The sequence below is a fragment of the Labrus bergylta genome, chromosome 20, assembly GCF_963930695.1.
Source record: "Labrus bergylta chromosome 20, fLabBer1.1, whole genome shotgun sequence".
Classification (NCBI taxonomy): domain Eukaryota; kingdom Metazoa; phylum Chordata; class Actinopteri; order Labriformes; family Labridae; genus Labrus; species Labrus bergylta.
In genome coordinates this window covers 17,366,150-17,380,582 of record NC_089214.1, presented here as the reverse complement: position 1 = coordinate 17,380,582, position 14,433 = coordinate 17,366,150, and the positions used below count along the sequence as shown (strand labels likewise).

The following is a 14,433-nucleotide window of genomic DNA, read 5'->3' as shown; positions in this document are numbered from 1 at the left end:
TTTTTTCTCTCTCCCTCTGCAGGGAAGCGACCACACGAGTGCGGCATCTGCAGCAAAGCCTTCAAACACAAACACCACCTGATCGAACACATGCGCCTCCACTCGGGGGAGAAACCGTACCAATGCGATAAGTGCGGAAAGCGCTTCTCCCACTCTGGCTCCTATTCGCAGCACATGAACCACCGCTACTCCTACTGCAAGAAGGAGACGCAGGGCCAAGGAGGAGTCCCAGGGAGCCCCGAGGAAGAGGCAGAGATCCAAGCAGAGATGGAGGCCCTAAGACGGCTGCAGAGCCAGCTCCTTGGGCCATCCCAACTGGACTCAGACGAGCGAGGGAGCAGCACCAGAGAGGACGAGGAGAGCGAGGAAGAGGAGGAGATGGAGGATGGTGCAGTGGACATGGATGACATCCAGGTGGTGCAGATAGAGGATGAAGGAGGAGAGGATGAGGAGGAGGTAGAAAGGAATGAGGAGGAGATAGAAAGAGTATTGGTCCAGGAAGGAGCAGAGGAAGAGGAGGAGACAGAGGTGGAAATGAAAGAGGAAGAAGAGGAGGCTGACACAAGGCAGGAGGAGGTGCTCGGGAGCATTCAGGAAGAGGAGGAAGACAAAGCGGAGGAAGAGGAGGCGATGGATGCAGAAGAAGGGGTGACGGAAGAGGAGAAAGCCGAAGGGGAGGTAGCAGAGGAGAGTGGAGGCGAAACAAACAGTAACTAAGGTTTCTGAAGACCAGAAATAGACATTGCAGGAGGAAGGAGATGTTGACTAAAAGAGGAGCCCGACTCCTCCATGAGACACAATCAGACTCCTCCTCTCCCCGTGCAGAGGAGGAACGCAGGAGATTATGTCCGGTCACTCTGACTGTTCCTTTCAGTTCACTACTGTGTAGAAATCCAGGTGTGCCTGAAAAAATACTAGTGACTTTTCCACAGGAGAACGATGTCTCACTGTAAGAAAAATCCATTTGTAAAAAAAAAAAAAATGAAGACGAACATGAATTTTAACAAACGAAGGAAATGCATTATTCAGACTTTGGAAGCTAGAGCCGACACGTTTTAGATAATGTTTTATTACTAAAACACCTTGGGTCATTTCTTTTTATCAGTGTTACTAATTTTATCACTCATATTTTAACCTTTAAAAGCTGTACAGTTGGGAGATATTTCTATACCTTTTTATTGCCAATGAACAAAAAAAAAGTCAGTATTTTATTAAGTTGGAGGGAAAATAAGAAAAATCCTGTGCACTACAAGTGGCTTGGTTTACCTATGGATTAAACAGTTTAGTTGTGTTTCTACCCTTCAGTATTACCGCACTAGATATACCACGCCATCACGCTAGCTGATGTTAGCATGACGTTTCTTTTTGATGTTCTTTTGATTGGACTGCGAGCCTTAAGAAGAAAAACAAAGGAGTGTGAGGATGGTCTTTTTGGTCATTTAGTTCATTTTAGACACATAGTTGTCAAAGTTTCATTCATAGAGGGTTTGATAGATTGGGAAATATCCTTATTTCTTCTTTTTTTTGGTTGAGGTAGACAAGAAGGTAGATACCACAATCATAACTCAACAATAAATATACACGCTAGCAGCTGACTAGCTTTGCTAAAAATGAAGACCAGGACATAGGGAACTAGCTAAGTTCTAGCTAAGGCTAAATGTACAGCTGCAGTTATTCTGTGTGTTTTTTCTCTGAGTATGTAACCCATTCTTTCAAGTCCCAAATGGCAGCTTCAATGTTTGCCATACTAAAGAGCCTGTTGAGTATGCTAGTTTAGCCTTGTTTATAGTATGCTAAACGAGGCTAAACTTCTCCTGGCTGAAGCCATACATCAACCAAACAATAGTGAAAGTATCAATAAACAGTCTCCTCACAAAGTTAATGCAAAAAAGCTACACCAATAAGGAAAGGTTTTCACTTCCTGTTCCAATGTGGGCTTGGTCCATATTTCCCACTCCATTAAATTCAAAGTGTTTTAAAGGAAATATCAACTAACATGTAGAAGTTCCTTTAAATTTCTATGTATCTGGTTGGAGGAGTGGCAAAGGAAACTGTTCAGCGCTAACAAAGAGAAGACACATTTGTGTTTTGATTTTTCATCTGATACGTCTAAAATAAGAACAGCATGTCATTCAGTGTCTAAATTTCCAGAATGGCCTCGAGATCATGGCTGTTATACATCTGATATACAGAAAGTGACCCTTACTGTTCCATCTCCTTTTTGAATCGTCTCGGTATCAACCTTTATATTTATCTTCCCACACAAACAAAAATAAGGATATTTTCCCAAAATGTCAAACTGTTACTTTAAATGTTCAGAGTGAGCATAAAGAGGAGTAAGAAAACTGTCTGACCCTCTCTATACCTTCCCCCCACTCCGAGCCGTATGCAAAAAAAAAAAAAAAAACTTAAAGAAGAGAAACATGCATATCAAAAGTGCCATTGAAAATTGCTGTTGAAGCTTAGCAGCTGTTATCAGGTATTGCCGGAGCCCAGATCAACCAATAAGCCGGAATACTGTTGACTTTGGCTCGCCATGCACCGCACCTGAGAGAGCAGAGTTCAGCCTACCACGTTTTCACGTATCATATAGACTTTAGGAAAGGTTATTTTGTTTCTAATCTGAGCGGTTTATGGATTACAATGCACATGTTTTCTAATGGATGGTGAAATATGATTTGTTAACTGTGTCCTGCCTTTTCAAAGCTTATCTAGTGCACTTGTTTAACACACCATGACACGCTCTGATGTCTCTTCAGGTAACAAAATGAAGGCTAATATGAATCCCAGGAGTTTCATTCGACATGTTTTTACCTGTCAGTATTATTATTATTTTGTCTCTTTTGTTGTTGTATGTTCTGTTTCAGTGTGTGTACTGTATGTTTTCAGCAATGGCAGTATTATCCCCACCCACAGGGAGATGGGTGTGTCTGTTTAGTCCTAGAGAACTTTTATATTTATGTGTCTTATTTTTTATATTTCTTTATGGTTATTTATTACACTATGTAGTGTACAATACTGTAGTTTGTATTAATACGATAATATATTTTAGTATGGGAAAAAAAATACATTCAAAGGCAAATAACTACAAGCCTGGAAAAATGAGACTCCGGCGTACTGAAGTATGTTTTTTCGAACAAACAAATTGAAGTTTTCCTCGGGAAATAAAGAAACTCGCACCCTGCAAGCCTGAAAATTGGAACCTGTGACCTCTCTGCATCCATTCTCATGTTAGTTTAGTTTTCTTTCCCCTCTCTAATATGAAGCTACTGAACTTTTGAAAACTAATAGTATGTCTAATAGCATGAGTGTGTGCTGTTTTATTGAAGGATTATCCTTAACCACACAAACTGTCCTTTTTTTTTTGCCAAGCCAAAATAATATTGACGTATGTTCTTCTGTTTTTATTTGTGCCAATTTGTTACTTTATATGTCAGTGTCAAGACCACACCCACTTTTATATGCCCCTGCCTTTAACACCGTCATATTTTTTATAGTGATTTTTTTTTTTTTTTTGTCCTTTTGGTTGTTTCTTTTGTTTTTTGTTAATTTTTTTTATGACTCCCCATCTCACAATAAAATACATCAATTACAAACTGCTGGGTTTCCTTTCGTATCGTTATTGAAAGCCTTCAGAACACACAATACTGACTTATTGCTTGCACTGCAACTTTTTAAATCCATATTACTAAAGAAATCTCAAAAAGGACCAATTTAAAAAAGTATTAAAAGAAAGGGAAGAGAGGGTTTTCTTTACTTTCACTTGTTTTAAATACAACTGGCCACATAATAATATCATGTCATAGAAGTCTTCTGCAGAAAGTATCTCATTATTCTTGTTTGGATTGTCAGGGAGACCACCAGTGGAAGTAAAGGAAATCAGCTCAACACAGCAGAAGCTAACATGCTAGTTGTCTTTGACTTGTGTCAACTGATCTTTAGGCAGCACCAACCTCCAAATAAGTGTATGTGATTTGTATAATATTTGTATTGCATAATGGTCCAACATGGAGCGGACCACTACAGACTCTATAACTGACCAGATACTGTTATTATGCTAAATAAATTAGCATAGTTGCCTTTGTGAATGACTTTCCGATGCCTGTATTGTCAGTCTTCAAGGTCAGGGTAAATTCGAAGCTTGATCCAAAGGCAACTGGACTGGTTGAATCCAGTTGACTTCCTCAAATGACTTGCTGATGTTAAACTGTATATTTGTTAATGCAAGTCTGTTACATTTCATTTTTTTAATAGGCCTATGCCTCATTTGGTGTAAATAGTGACTCAACTAACTGGTAGCGTCTACAATATTATCACCAAATTTTCTAGCACAGTTTGTGGTTGAGACAAAGGTTACACCCAGGTGAGCTGGAGAAAATAATTCATTGAATTTTCCATGACTATGCTGAATTGTTATAGGGTCTGTTAGCCCCCCCCAAGTAAATTTAAAAAAAAAAGCTGCAGACAGCAGACAGCTTGCTTAGCTTAAAAAAAGAAAAAGAAAGAAGCAGAGGCAGGCAGGGCTAGAGATCTCAGAAAGTGACTTCTCCTGGACAAGACATAGAGCTGCATATCACCAAAGGAACAAACCCTCAGCATCTAGCAAGTTGTTTTTTATAAGGACTAAACAACAGGGAATATTCTGAGATTTAAGGGGTTGGTAATTCATGTTTATTTTTTTGACTGCTGTTTCAGGTAACTTGTGAAGAAAGACGAGACATTTGCAGAGAGATTTTAGATGACCATTGTTTTATTGAGCCTGTTAAACTTCTCTTTTAACTCTGGTTAATGCAAACAAGTTTATTCTTAAAATGTCAGACTTCTCTTCATGCCATTATTTCACTACTTGACATACCCAGTTTAGGGATCAGCGAGAGCCCCCTTTTTGGTCCGGTCTGCATGTTTGCAGCCGAGCCCAAGGTCAACCCTATTGATCCAGATTAGGTTTCCAGGAGGGTCGACCCTCCTCCCCTCACGCTCAGCCCCCTCCCACCAGCATGAATTAGTAATGGGATGGACTAAAAATCCATAGTCTGTTGAGGAGCTGAAAATGATACAATAGCTGGTGGACATATTTGATAGTTCTCTCTCTCTCTCTCTCTCTCCCCCTCTCATTCGAATGCTTGTTGTCTTCCCAGAAATAAGAACTAGTTCAGCTTCCGAGAGGGGGGCAGGGGGATGTTTCCAAGAAAGTCCTTAAGTCTTAAGAAGGTGCTGCAGATTTGGTGTCTTTGTTTGAAGGAAAAGAAGATGTGAGTGGGATTGGAACAACACCAGCCTCAGCTTCTTTGTCTGTCTGGAGGGGGGGTTGGTTAAAGAAATTGTACGACTGTAACTACCTGAGCGTGCATGGAAAAGTCCTTGTGTGTGTGTGTGTGTGTGTGTGTGTGTGTGTGTGTGTGTGTGTGTGTGTGTGATGTGACAGAGAAGGTTTGACCCTGCCATCATGTTAAATGAGTCCCCAGAGACCCTTGAAAGAGGGGGTTGGCAGAGGAATAATGCTTTACAGGACAGCTAACAGCATAACATTACTGTGTCAAACTGTTCCAACAGCGTCTTGTAATTGTGCCTATTATAAATGTCTTGAACAGTGTTCACAGCGCCGCTCTCAAAGTCCAAAAAGGTCGCAGTGTGTCGCCTGTGGCTGCGTGTTCAGGATGCGGGACCATTTTACAGGCTTTCAGTCCAATCCAGGACTGAAAGCCTAGATATTGCCATATGTTCTGCTGGGCTCAGCATTTCAAAGGAAAATTGAAAAGCTATAACTGCTAAGAGGATATGGAGTGCTCTTGCCAATAATGGTGCAAAAGCCTGATGAAGTATCGTGGCTGCCGGGGCTCTGACACCAAGCCAAACCCAGGGGGGCCGCAGCTCCCCGGGGAAATTTAGAGGAAAGCCGGGAGGAGGAGGAGGAAAGAAAAGCCTTTGCTCAGGAAATAGCAGTCACTTAAATATCGTGTTCATTTACTCAACCACTAAAGAGCAGAATGTATACACAGCCAGTGTGTGTGTGTGAGTGCATGTGGGTAAAGGGGCAGGTTAATATGCCACTTCATGTGACAAATTACTGTTTCAGAGCTCCATTGGTAACACACCGGTCAGCATAAGATCATATTGTAACCGGAAATCAATTTATTTACACATACAATGCGAGAAACATTTGAAATATACTGCTGCTCTCTACAGACCGATGGACGTGTCAACAAACACACTTAAGTCAATCAAAACATCAAACCCCAACAAAAAGGCATTTTTTTATCGTACTTTTGAATTATTGAATCCTTTCTTTACAGTTTGATATTCAAATTCAACTTATGGTATGACTATGACTTGAAATGTATACTTTTTATAAAAGTGAGATGCACTCGCTGTTTACTTAAAGGCTCACCCAAGGAAAACAGTTAAAAATTAGCAGTTGCTATAAACTCTCTGTCTCATGTTCTGTATTGGACCTGTCTTAAATTGCATCATTCCAATTAAATAAATATATTTAAATTAAATATCACCACATAAAACAATCAGGGAATATATGGGTTTTGCTGTAATAGAGCCAAACCCTATACTGTAATCTTCTGACCAATCAGTGGGCGTCTTATTGATCTGACCTGGTGAATATTTAAAAAGTCAATAGTTTGGTTGGAATCTAATTAAATACATTTGCTCTAGAACAAGTGGTTCATAATGTTTGTACCATTCAAAGTAATGCTATGCTATGTGATGCCATTCATGCTATGATATACAATACAAAGTCATATTATATTTTTTCTAAGATATAATTGTTGGATTTTTGGGCATTTATTGTAGAAATAGGACAGTGGATAGAATCAGCAATCAGGGACAGAAAAAGTGGGGATTAACATGCGATGAAAGAAGCCACAGGTCGGATTTGAACCCGGCCTGCCCGCTTCGGGGACTACATCCTTTGTACATGGGGCGTGCGCCCTAACCACTCAGAAACCGGTGCCCTGCAAACTTATTTTTTTATGCTAAGCTTTTTTTATTTAATGTTATGTGAAAACACAATATAACATGTTGAAGTTTTTATGTTATATGATAATGTGACACAGCCAGGTAATGGAAAAGGCTGAATAATAACCTTTGAAAAGCATAACCACAGACTGTATAAAACATGGACGTAGTCTCAGTTACATCACCCATTGGTTTCTGCAGCAGAGTTTTGAGGCTAAACGATGGCGGTCATATTATTGGAGATACTGTCTCCAATAAGATACTGATACCTGAACAGTGTGTAGCTATGCAGACCAAAGCTGCCTCTTGAACCAGGCTGTAATTATGTTTACTCCTGCTGTCAAAGCGTATATTTTAATATGGGTGTTAATGGGACTTCTTGGTCTCCTCCTGACAGCCTCAAGTGGACATTTGAGTAACTACAGTTTTTGGCACTTCTGCATTGGCTTCATTTTTCAACACTGGAGGTTGCCACTTGGGCACAACCGGACAGGACCCATCGTGTAACTTTATTATGCTTATGATACATGTGTTTTATTTACTATTGTAAATGGTATGTTATGAACATGCACTCCCAAAAATGCACACCAAAGAATTCTACTTAATTGTCCTCTTCTGATTAAATTAAGAAAAAAATGGTGGTCCAATATTGAAATCACCTTGATTGCTCATTAACTCTACCATGAAAGGACGCATCAATTACCCATCTGCCTTTAGGGTATTCCCATTTAAATTCTACCAAATAATCCTAGAAATACGCAGGATTTTTAACGTAGCGTCTTTTTTTGTCTCTGTGTTTTACTTTGATTTGATGAAACAATCTAAGCACATGCTATAAAATCAACCAAACACAAGTCCAACCACAGCGGTCAGAGGACTCCAGGGGTCAACAACTGGGGAGGTCAGTGAGAATATCCTTTGTGTGTGTGTGTGTGTGTGTGTGTGTGTGTGTGTGTGTACCAAAGGGTTGATTGGATTGTCATTGTTCTGTATTTAGCTCGTACCTTAAACATCTCCCTGGAGAATTACCCTTCAGCTACAGTCATATAAAGCCAATCGTTAACCATTCTGAGATCCAGCGAGGTTTCAGGTGTCCTTGTTTAGCAGAGAGTCATTATCCTGAATCCTGGTCACCTTTTTACCAATCACTCCAATCACAAATAACGCTTCACTTTCCCCCCGATGCGCGCACGCTCACAACGCCGCACACATCACCGTGCACACATCTTTCTTCTCCTGCCTTGCAGCTGAATCCTATTACAGTGTTTCTCAGAGATAAGCCCTGGTGAAATCTATCTATAAATGAAATTTATGCATCATCGTTTAGGCTTGTAATTGCTTAGAGACTCTATTCATTTTATTAGACAGCAGATTGTCTCTACTGCTGCGGTGAACGTGTGTTAGTGACTGTTATTTTGTCCTCTTTTGGGTTGCTTTGTAATAAGGACAAAGAGTTTAGAGCTCTACATGCAACTCATTCTCAAATCACACTCTCTCACGCACTCCAAAATACAACACACACACACACACACACACACACACACACACACACACACACACACACACACACACACACACACACACACACACACACACACACACACACACACACACACTTTGTATTAATGTTCTGGCACTTTCATGCTTTCTTTTCAGGGTGAGGTTCAGGGCTGACTTTCACCACTTCCCCTCCCAGTTACCACATCGGGACTCGAGTTGCGCTAGAAAAACACCAGCGCAACCACAATCACCTCACAACCCCTGCCTCTTCACACACTTACACAAAAAAACACACAAACGCACGCACGCACAAACACACACACACACACACAACATACACATATGCACTCAAACGGTGCAAACCAGCCAGTGTTTGCAGGTACGGCCGGCCCTCCCACACTGCTGGGACAACATGGAGCGGCTCTCAGTCATGACTAGAATAACAAGGAGCTGAACAAAATTCAATTAAATGGTCTGCTCTTTGAAAAGCTACCACCCACCTGCCTGCGCAAACACACACACACACACACACACACACACACACTGCACCATGCTGTAAGTAACACACCTCCACCCAACTGCCCACTCTTGTATGCTTTGGTCCTCCCACACCGAAAGAAAAGCATGCATGAACACACACACATACACAAATATCCATTTCTCCTCTCTGCTCTGTGTGTGTGTGTGTGTGTGTGTGTGTGTGTGTGTGTGTGTGTGTGTGTGTGTGTGTGTGTGTGTGTGTGTGTGTGTGTGTGTGTGTGTGTGTGTGTGTAATGTGTAATCCCATTGTCCCGTCCTCCTCAGAGAGGCCTGGACCTTCAAGTGTAGCTTCTAAAGCTCCCTTCTGATTGGCTGCTGGAGGTCATTGGCTAAGCCCATAAAAAGGCGTGACATCTCTTTACACTCCTTTAAATGTTCACCTTTTTGTCCTTACAGAGTCCGTGTGCTGCAAGGCCTGTATCTCACCGCCTTTGTGTCGCTCACTTAGCGATGCCTGTGAAGCAAATGAGACAAACGGCCTCTCGGCTGCTCCTCCTGGCGGCTCTTATTCCTTCTCAGTACAGAGGTGATATCACTCCTTCTGTGGAGTCCTCATCTGTGAGTTCCTCTCGAGTTTCTGGTGAAACTCTCAAGAATACAGCTTCACTTCTTCTTTGCATTCTCAGTCATCTTCCTCCTTTTTTTCTCAAGAATTACTACGGGGGAGAAATGACTTCCTCAATGTAAAAAACAACAACACTTCTTTAAAAAATATATGTGAGAGCCAAACCACAATTGCTCTGATGAACAAAGAACAAGATGGATTCATGAAAAGGTAGTTCATAGACTTCACATTTTCTGTTTGGCAGAGTCACATCTGCCTCAGTAAAAATGCTCCAACACACAGGAAGTCATTTGTTTTATGTAAAGAAGTGAACTAGAGTGACCACCACCATGAATGTACACACAGCAGCAGTAGTCAACAATCAAGGATGTCACCCATGATATCAAACCACCCATAACAGGAACTCTCTAAGAAAAAACTGGAGTTTTGAGGGTGCACAGATGTTGGTCTGAGGTGATTGGGAGACAACAGTGTTCAGATTCTAACCAACATGGATGAACCAATTTCCTTAATATGCAGGGACACACTGTGATTTTGAGCCAAGTGCAGGTTGGCAACTCTGCAAGTCTTAATGGGTAACTGTGAACTACCTTTGCTCCTTAGCTCAATTCATTTTACATCTTGGCCAAACAATATGTATTTTATTATCAAAACCTACAGCTATATTGTTGTTGGCAACACCTACTTTTTAAATCGCTCATCTGCTGACCATCATATTTTAGTATTTCAAAATGGGCCAATCCAAGGAGCACATGGATACAGACTCAGTATTTTATTATTATATAGTCAATGTTTGTTTCTTACTGGAGGGGAAACGAACATGCAAAGAGTGTCAGCCTAACATTCAAACTATGGTAACTGTTAGGAGACAGGGGGGGACTTGGGCCCCCCTTAAAGCCCTTGTGTCCATTCAAAGTACCCTTCAAATGCATCAGGCAACGAAACTGTGAATATGTAACTTTTTTGTTTTTCTTACAAAAATTATGAAAAATAAGGGACGCCAGTGGCCTGTGGTTAGTTTTGTGCACCACATGTTGAGAGGTTTTAGTCCTCTAAGCTGGCAGCCTGGTGTCATACCCCTCTGTCTCTCTCTCTCTCTCTCTCTCTCTCTCTCTCTCTCTCTTCCTGCTATAGAACTTTTCGCAGTCCTTTTTCAATAAAGGCACAGTTTAGTCAATGAAATATGTCAAACTTAAAGAAAATGTCAATTCATAGAAAAATCATTGCGACAGAAGGGCTCTGTAAGAGGAGGATACAGTCATGGAGCAAATATCCAGATGTGTTTTCTAATGTTGAATCACTCAGCACCCGACAGCTGAACTCAGATAATCCCGCTCCCAGCTTCTCATATTCAGGCTGCCTCACCACTGAGAGATTTTCTTTCTGCCAGTCTCTTGTCCACACTTTTTTTTTTTGCAGACCACCTCCCCATTAGCAGTCCTGCAGTCATATTAGGATTGTGTCCACTGCCTCTGTCCCAGTGTGCCCAACCTTTGCTTCCTCCCTAGGTGAACATGCGGCCGTATGAGGACCTTTAACCTTGGCCTTTGTCCGACTCTGGTGGGAGACGTCGGTGTGTATGTGCATGTTTTATGTGAAACTTTGGTTGTCAAGACACCCCCCCCCCCCTTCCCCCACCTTTACCAACACCTAAGTTTCTGTCCTCCACTCATCTCTCTGTACTGTCACACACACAGCTCACTCCTTCACATACTCCTCCTCACATTTCACCCACAAATATGCATTTCCTGCTTCTCCTCCAGCTTGTACAGCACCTGTCGTTTCATATCCACAGATTATCAACAGTTCTGCTCTGCCTCCCCTCTGCTGAGAGACTCTCGGCCCTCTCTGAGCTGCTGTTGAGTCTCAGACAGCAGATCCTGAGGCTTCACAGCTCTTTGTGATATAACAGCATCAAAAAAAGTGCAAACAACAAAATCTAGAAGCTTTGGGTAATTCCAAAAGATATGTGAAGTCCCTGACTTATTTACAACCTGCTGCTGTACTGCTGTGTTTGTGAAGTGAAATATGGAATGTTAAAAAAAACACATGTAATTTATTTTCACTTTCCAGTCAAACTCCTTCCACATTTGGCTGTTAGTTCTAAAACCCGACCGATAAATCGGCCAGCCGATAATTTGGCCGATATTAGCTTATCCCATGACTCCATCGACATCGGTTAATTATACTGCAGATATACTCTAATATTACTAGATTTAATGTGTTGTTTTTGATCTATCTCTGTGTAGATACTTTTCGGATGGCTGAAGACGGCACCAGCAGAGCACCGGACTCCTACATGAGAAGAAACTTGATCAGTTGTGAAGTGGAGGTACTACGTCAGGAAGTCAGCTGCAAACAAACTGTTTAATTCAGGAGTGTTGGTAATGGTTACACAGGACCATAAAATAATAATAATAAACATAATTAATGAATGTGAACTGAAGTGTCATTTGTTTGTTATTTATTTTAAATAGTTTCTGGCTCAGTATCATGGTCCTCGAAGCCTGGGTTCGAGTCCAACCTGTGGCTCCTTTCCTGCATGTTGTTTCTCTCTCTCTCTCTCTCTCTGATTCCTGACTCTATCCACCTTCCTATCTCTAGACTAAAAGGCATAAAAAAAAAAGGTTGGTGAATGAGGCCCAATGAGCCTTTCTTTGTATGAAAGTATCATCAGTGCAGATTTAAAGAACAATATAAAATGGTAAAGGTGATTAACTAGAAGGCATCAAAAAGGAAATACTCAAACTGTATTTCTAATGTACATTAAAATAATGTTAGTAACATCTCAGTGTCTGTTCTGTAAATGCATGTCAGTATTTTTATTTAAAGCATCTTCTGCCTCAGCAACACCTCCCCGACGCCTCGGGCGACTTCAGCCAGTCATATCTCTGAGGGTGTTCAATTTAGAAATAATCTGAAGATTTCCAGTGATGCACGGCACCCTGAAATACATGAACAAAATCTTACTTGGAGACATCATCACATTGCCCAAGGGCTGCCAGAGTGGCTCATCCCACCCCCCTTTTTTCTTAAATATTGAAGAGCCAACATTTCAATATGAGCTTTTCACACGTCAGTAGAGATACGAACTGTCAGTTTGAATAAGAGCTGGCTACATGGATTCTGACAGTGATTTTTTTGTGTTCAAACAGGAGCTACATCCTATCATCCGATCACAGTCCCACTCTCATTTGCTTCTCTTATCATAACCTTTAAAATGCCTTTAAAAGAACGATGTCCCCAGTCAGAGGACGGGCGATAGAGGGACATTAAAGGGAGAAGGGGGGAGGAGGGAATAAAGGAGATGATGAGGAGGGGTCCTAATCCATGCGGGCAGCATCCATTCTCTCCTTCTGTCTCTGTCTGTCCCCATTTCCTCCTGATCTTTTCATTAAGACACCACAAGCCTCATTTATGCGCTGGCGTCTATCAGCACCCCTGACCTTTTGATCCCCCCGCTGAGGCCGGTGTGTGAGGGTTAAGAGATGTGTTTGTTTCCTTTTCCCTGGCTATGGGGTCCTTCCCTCCGGGCTCTGTCATGCTGTCTGTCCCGGTCGTCATACAGTGGGTGGATGCTGGCGGGCATTTTAGGCTCATGAGACAGATTCAGAGCGCTGTACAGGTGTATATGATGAAGATTAAGAAGCAGAGGAAGTCATGAGAAGGTGAGGGAAAAACTAAAAGAAAGGGCACTCGTGTGTGTGTGTGTGTGTGTGTGTGTGTGTGTGTGTGTGTGTGTGTGTGTGTGTCATGTGTGTAATCCAACCCGTCTCGCCCATTCCCCCCCCCCCCCCTTCCTCCAACCTCAGGAAGGAGAACAGGTTGGAGCTCCATCTTTCTGTGCCAGATGGCTCCACATTGACAAATCAATTAGACTCCACCTCATCACCGGGGGGACCGGGGCTACAAACCCTTCCCTGTCTCCACCCCCACCACCCCGGGGTCCTAAGTCGACCACACCTCCATCTCTACTTGCCCTTAATCACCCTCCTGATCCCCAGAAAGCTCAGCCTGGGTAAAGAGGGTGAGGAGGCAAGACAAAAAAAAAAAACAGATAAAACAAAGAGGCTGGCAGCACATGAATCAGCTAGCATCAATATGGATGACTTCCATGCTAATGCAGAGGGGGCCGGAGAGGAACAGTGGCAAAAGCTTGATTCTCTGAGTGTGTATGACTGCGTGTGTGTGTGTGTGTGTGTGTGTGTGTGTGTGTGTGTGTGTGTGTGTGTGTGTGTGTGTGTGTGTGTGTGTGTGTGTGTGTGTGTGTGTGTGTGTGTGTGTGTATGCAGGAGATTTGCAGTGAATTGAAGAGCCAAGTGTCTCTGGTTGTTTTTCTGTTTTCCCTGTGTGGAGGTGGGAGAGGAGGATGAGGAAGATGAGGAGGAGGAGGAGGATGAGGAGGAGGTGGAGGAGAAGGTGGAGGGTGGACGTTTGGGGAAGTTAATCCAAGGAGAATAAACAGCGCAGCCTGGAGCAGGTATGCATCTGGGTCGCTTGAGAAGAGGGTGAATTTGTGTTCTTCACTACACCCTAGTGGGAGAGGAGAGACACTGCAGGGAGAAGTTGGACCACTCTCTGTGTAATGTTGCATCTTCTACAGAAATGATTTCAGTGCAATGGGGAAGCTTACAAATGAAATACCAATGCTTTGATCTTTGATGACTCTTTGCAATCACCCTAAGATGCTCTGCTTTGTTTCATTAAAAACTTGGCTTGAAATATAAAATAATCACGTGATAAAAGTACCATGAAGCATCCACAAAAATGTGCAAATTAACATTCAAAACTATCAGAAAACCTTGTAAAAAAAAGAAAAACAGCTGATTTTGCAGCTCATGTCATTTCCAGGATTGAGT

At 42.1% G+C, this 14,433-nt stretch overlaps 1 protein-coding gene across 2 annotated transcripts in view; it reads left to right on the top strand.

Annotated features, from left to right (window-relative positions):
* Positions 1-3,599, top strand: part of zeb1b (zinc finger E-box binding homeobox 1b) — a 57,073-nt gene extending 53,474 nt beyond the window's left edge. For both annotated transcript variants that reach the window (XM_020638570.3, XM_020638569.3), the window contains exon 8: positions 23-3,599. In XM_020638570.3, the coding sequence (XP_020494226.1) occupies positions 23-717 (695 nt within the window). In that variant the 3' untranslated portion in view covers positions 718-3,599. The remainder of the gene's footprint in view (positions 1-22) is intronic.
* The last annotated feature ends 10,834 nt before the right edge of the window (positions 3,600-14,433 follow it).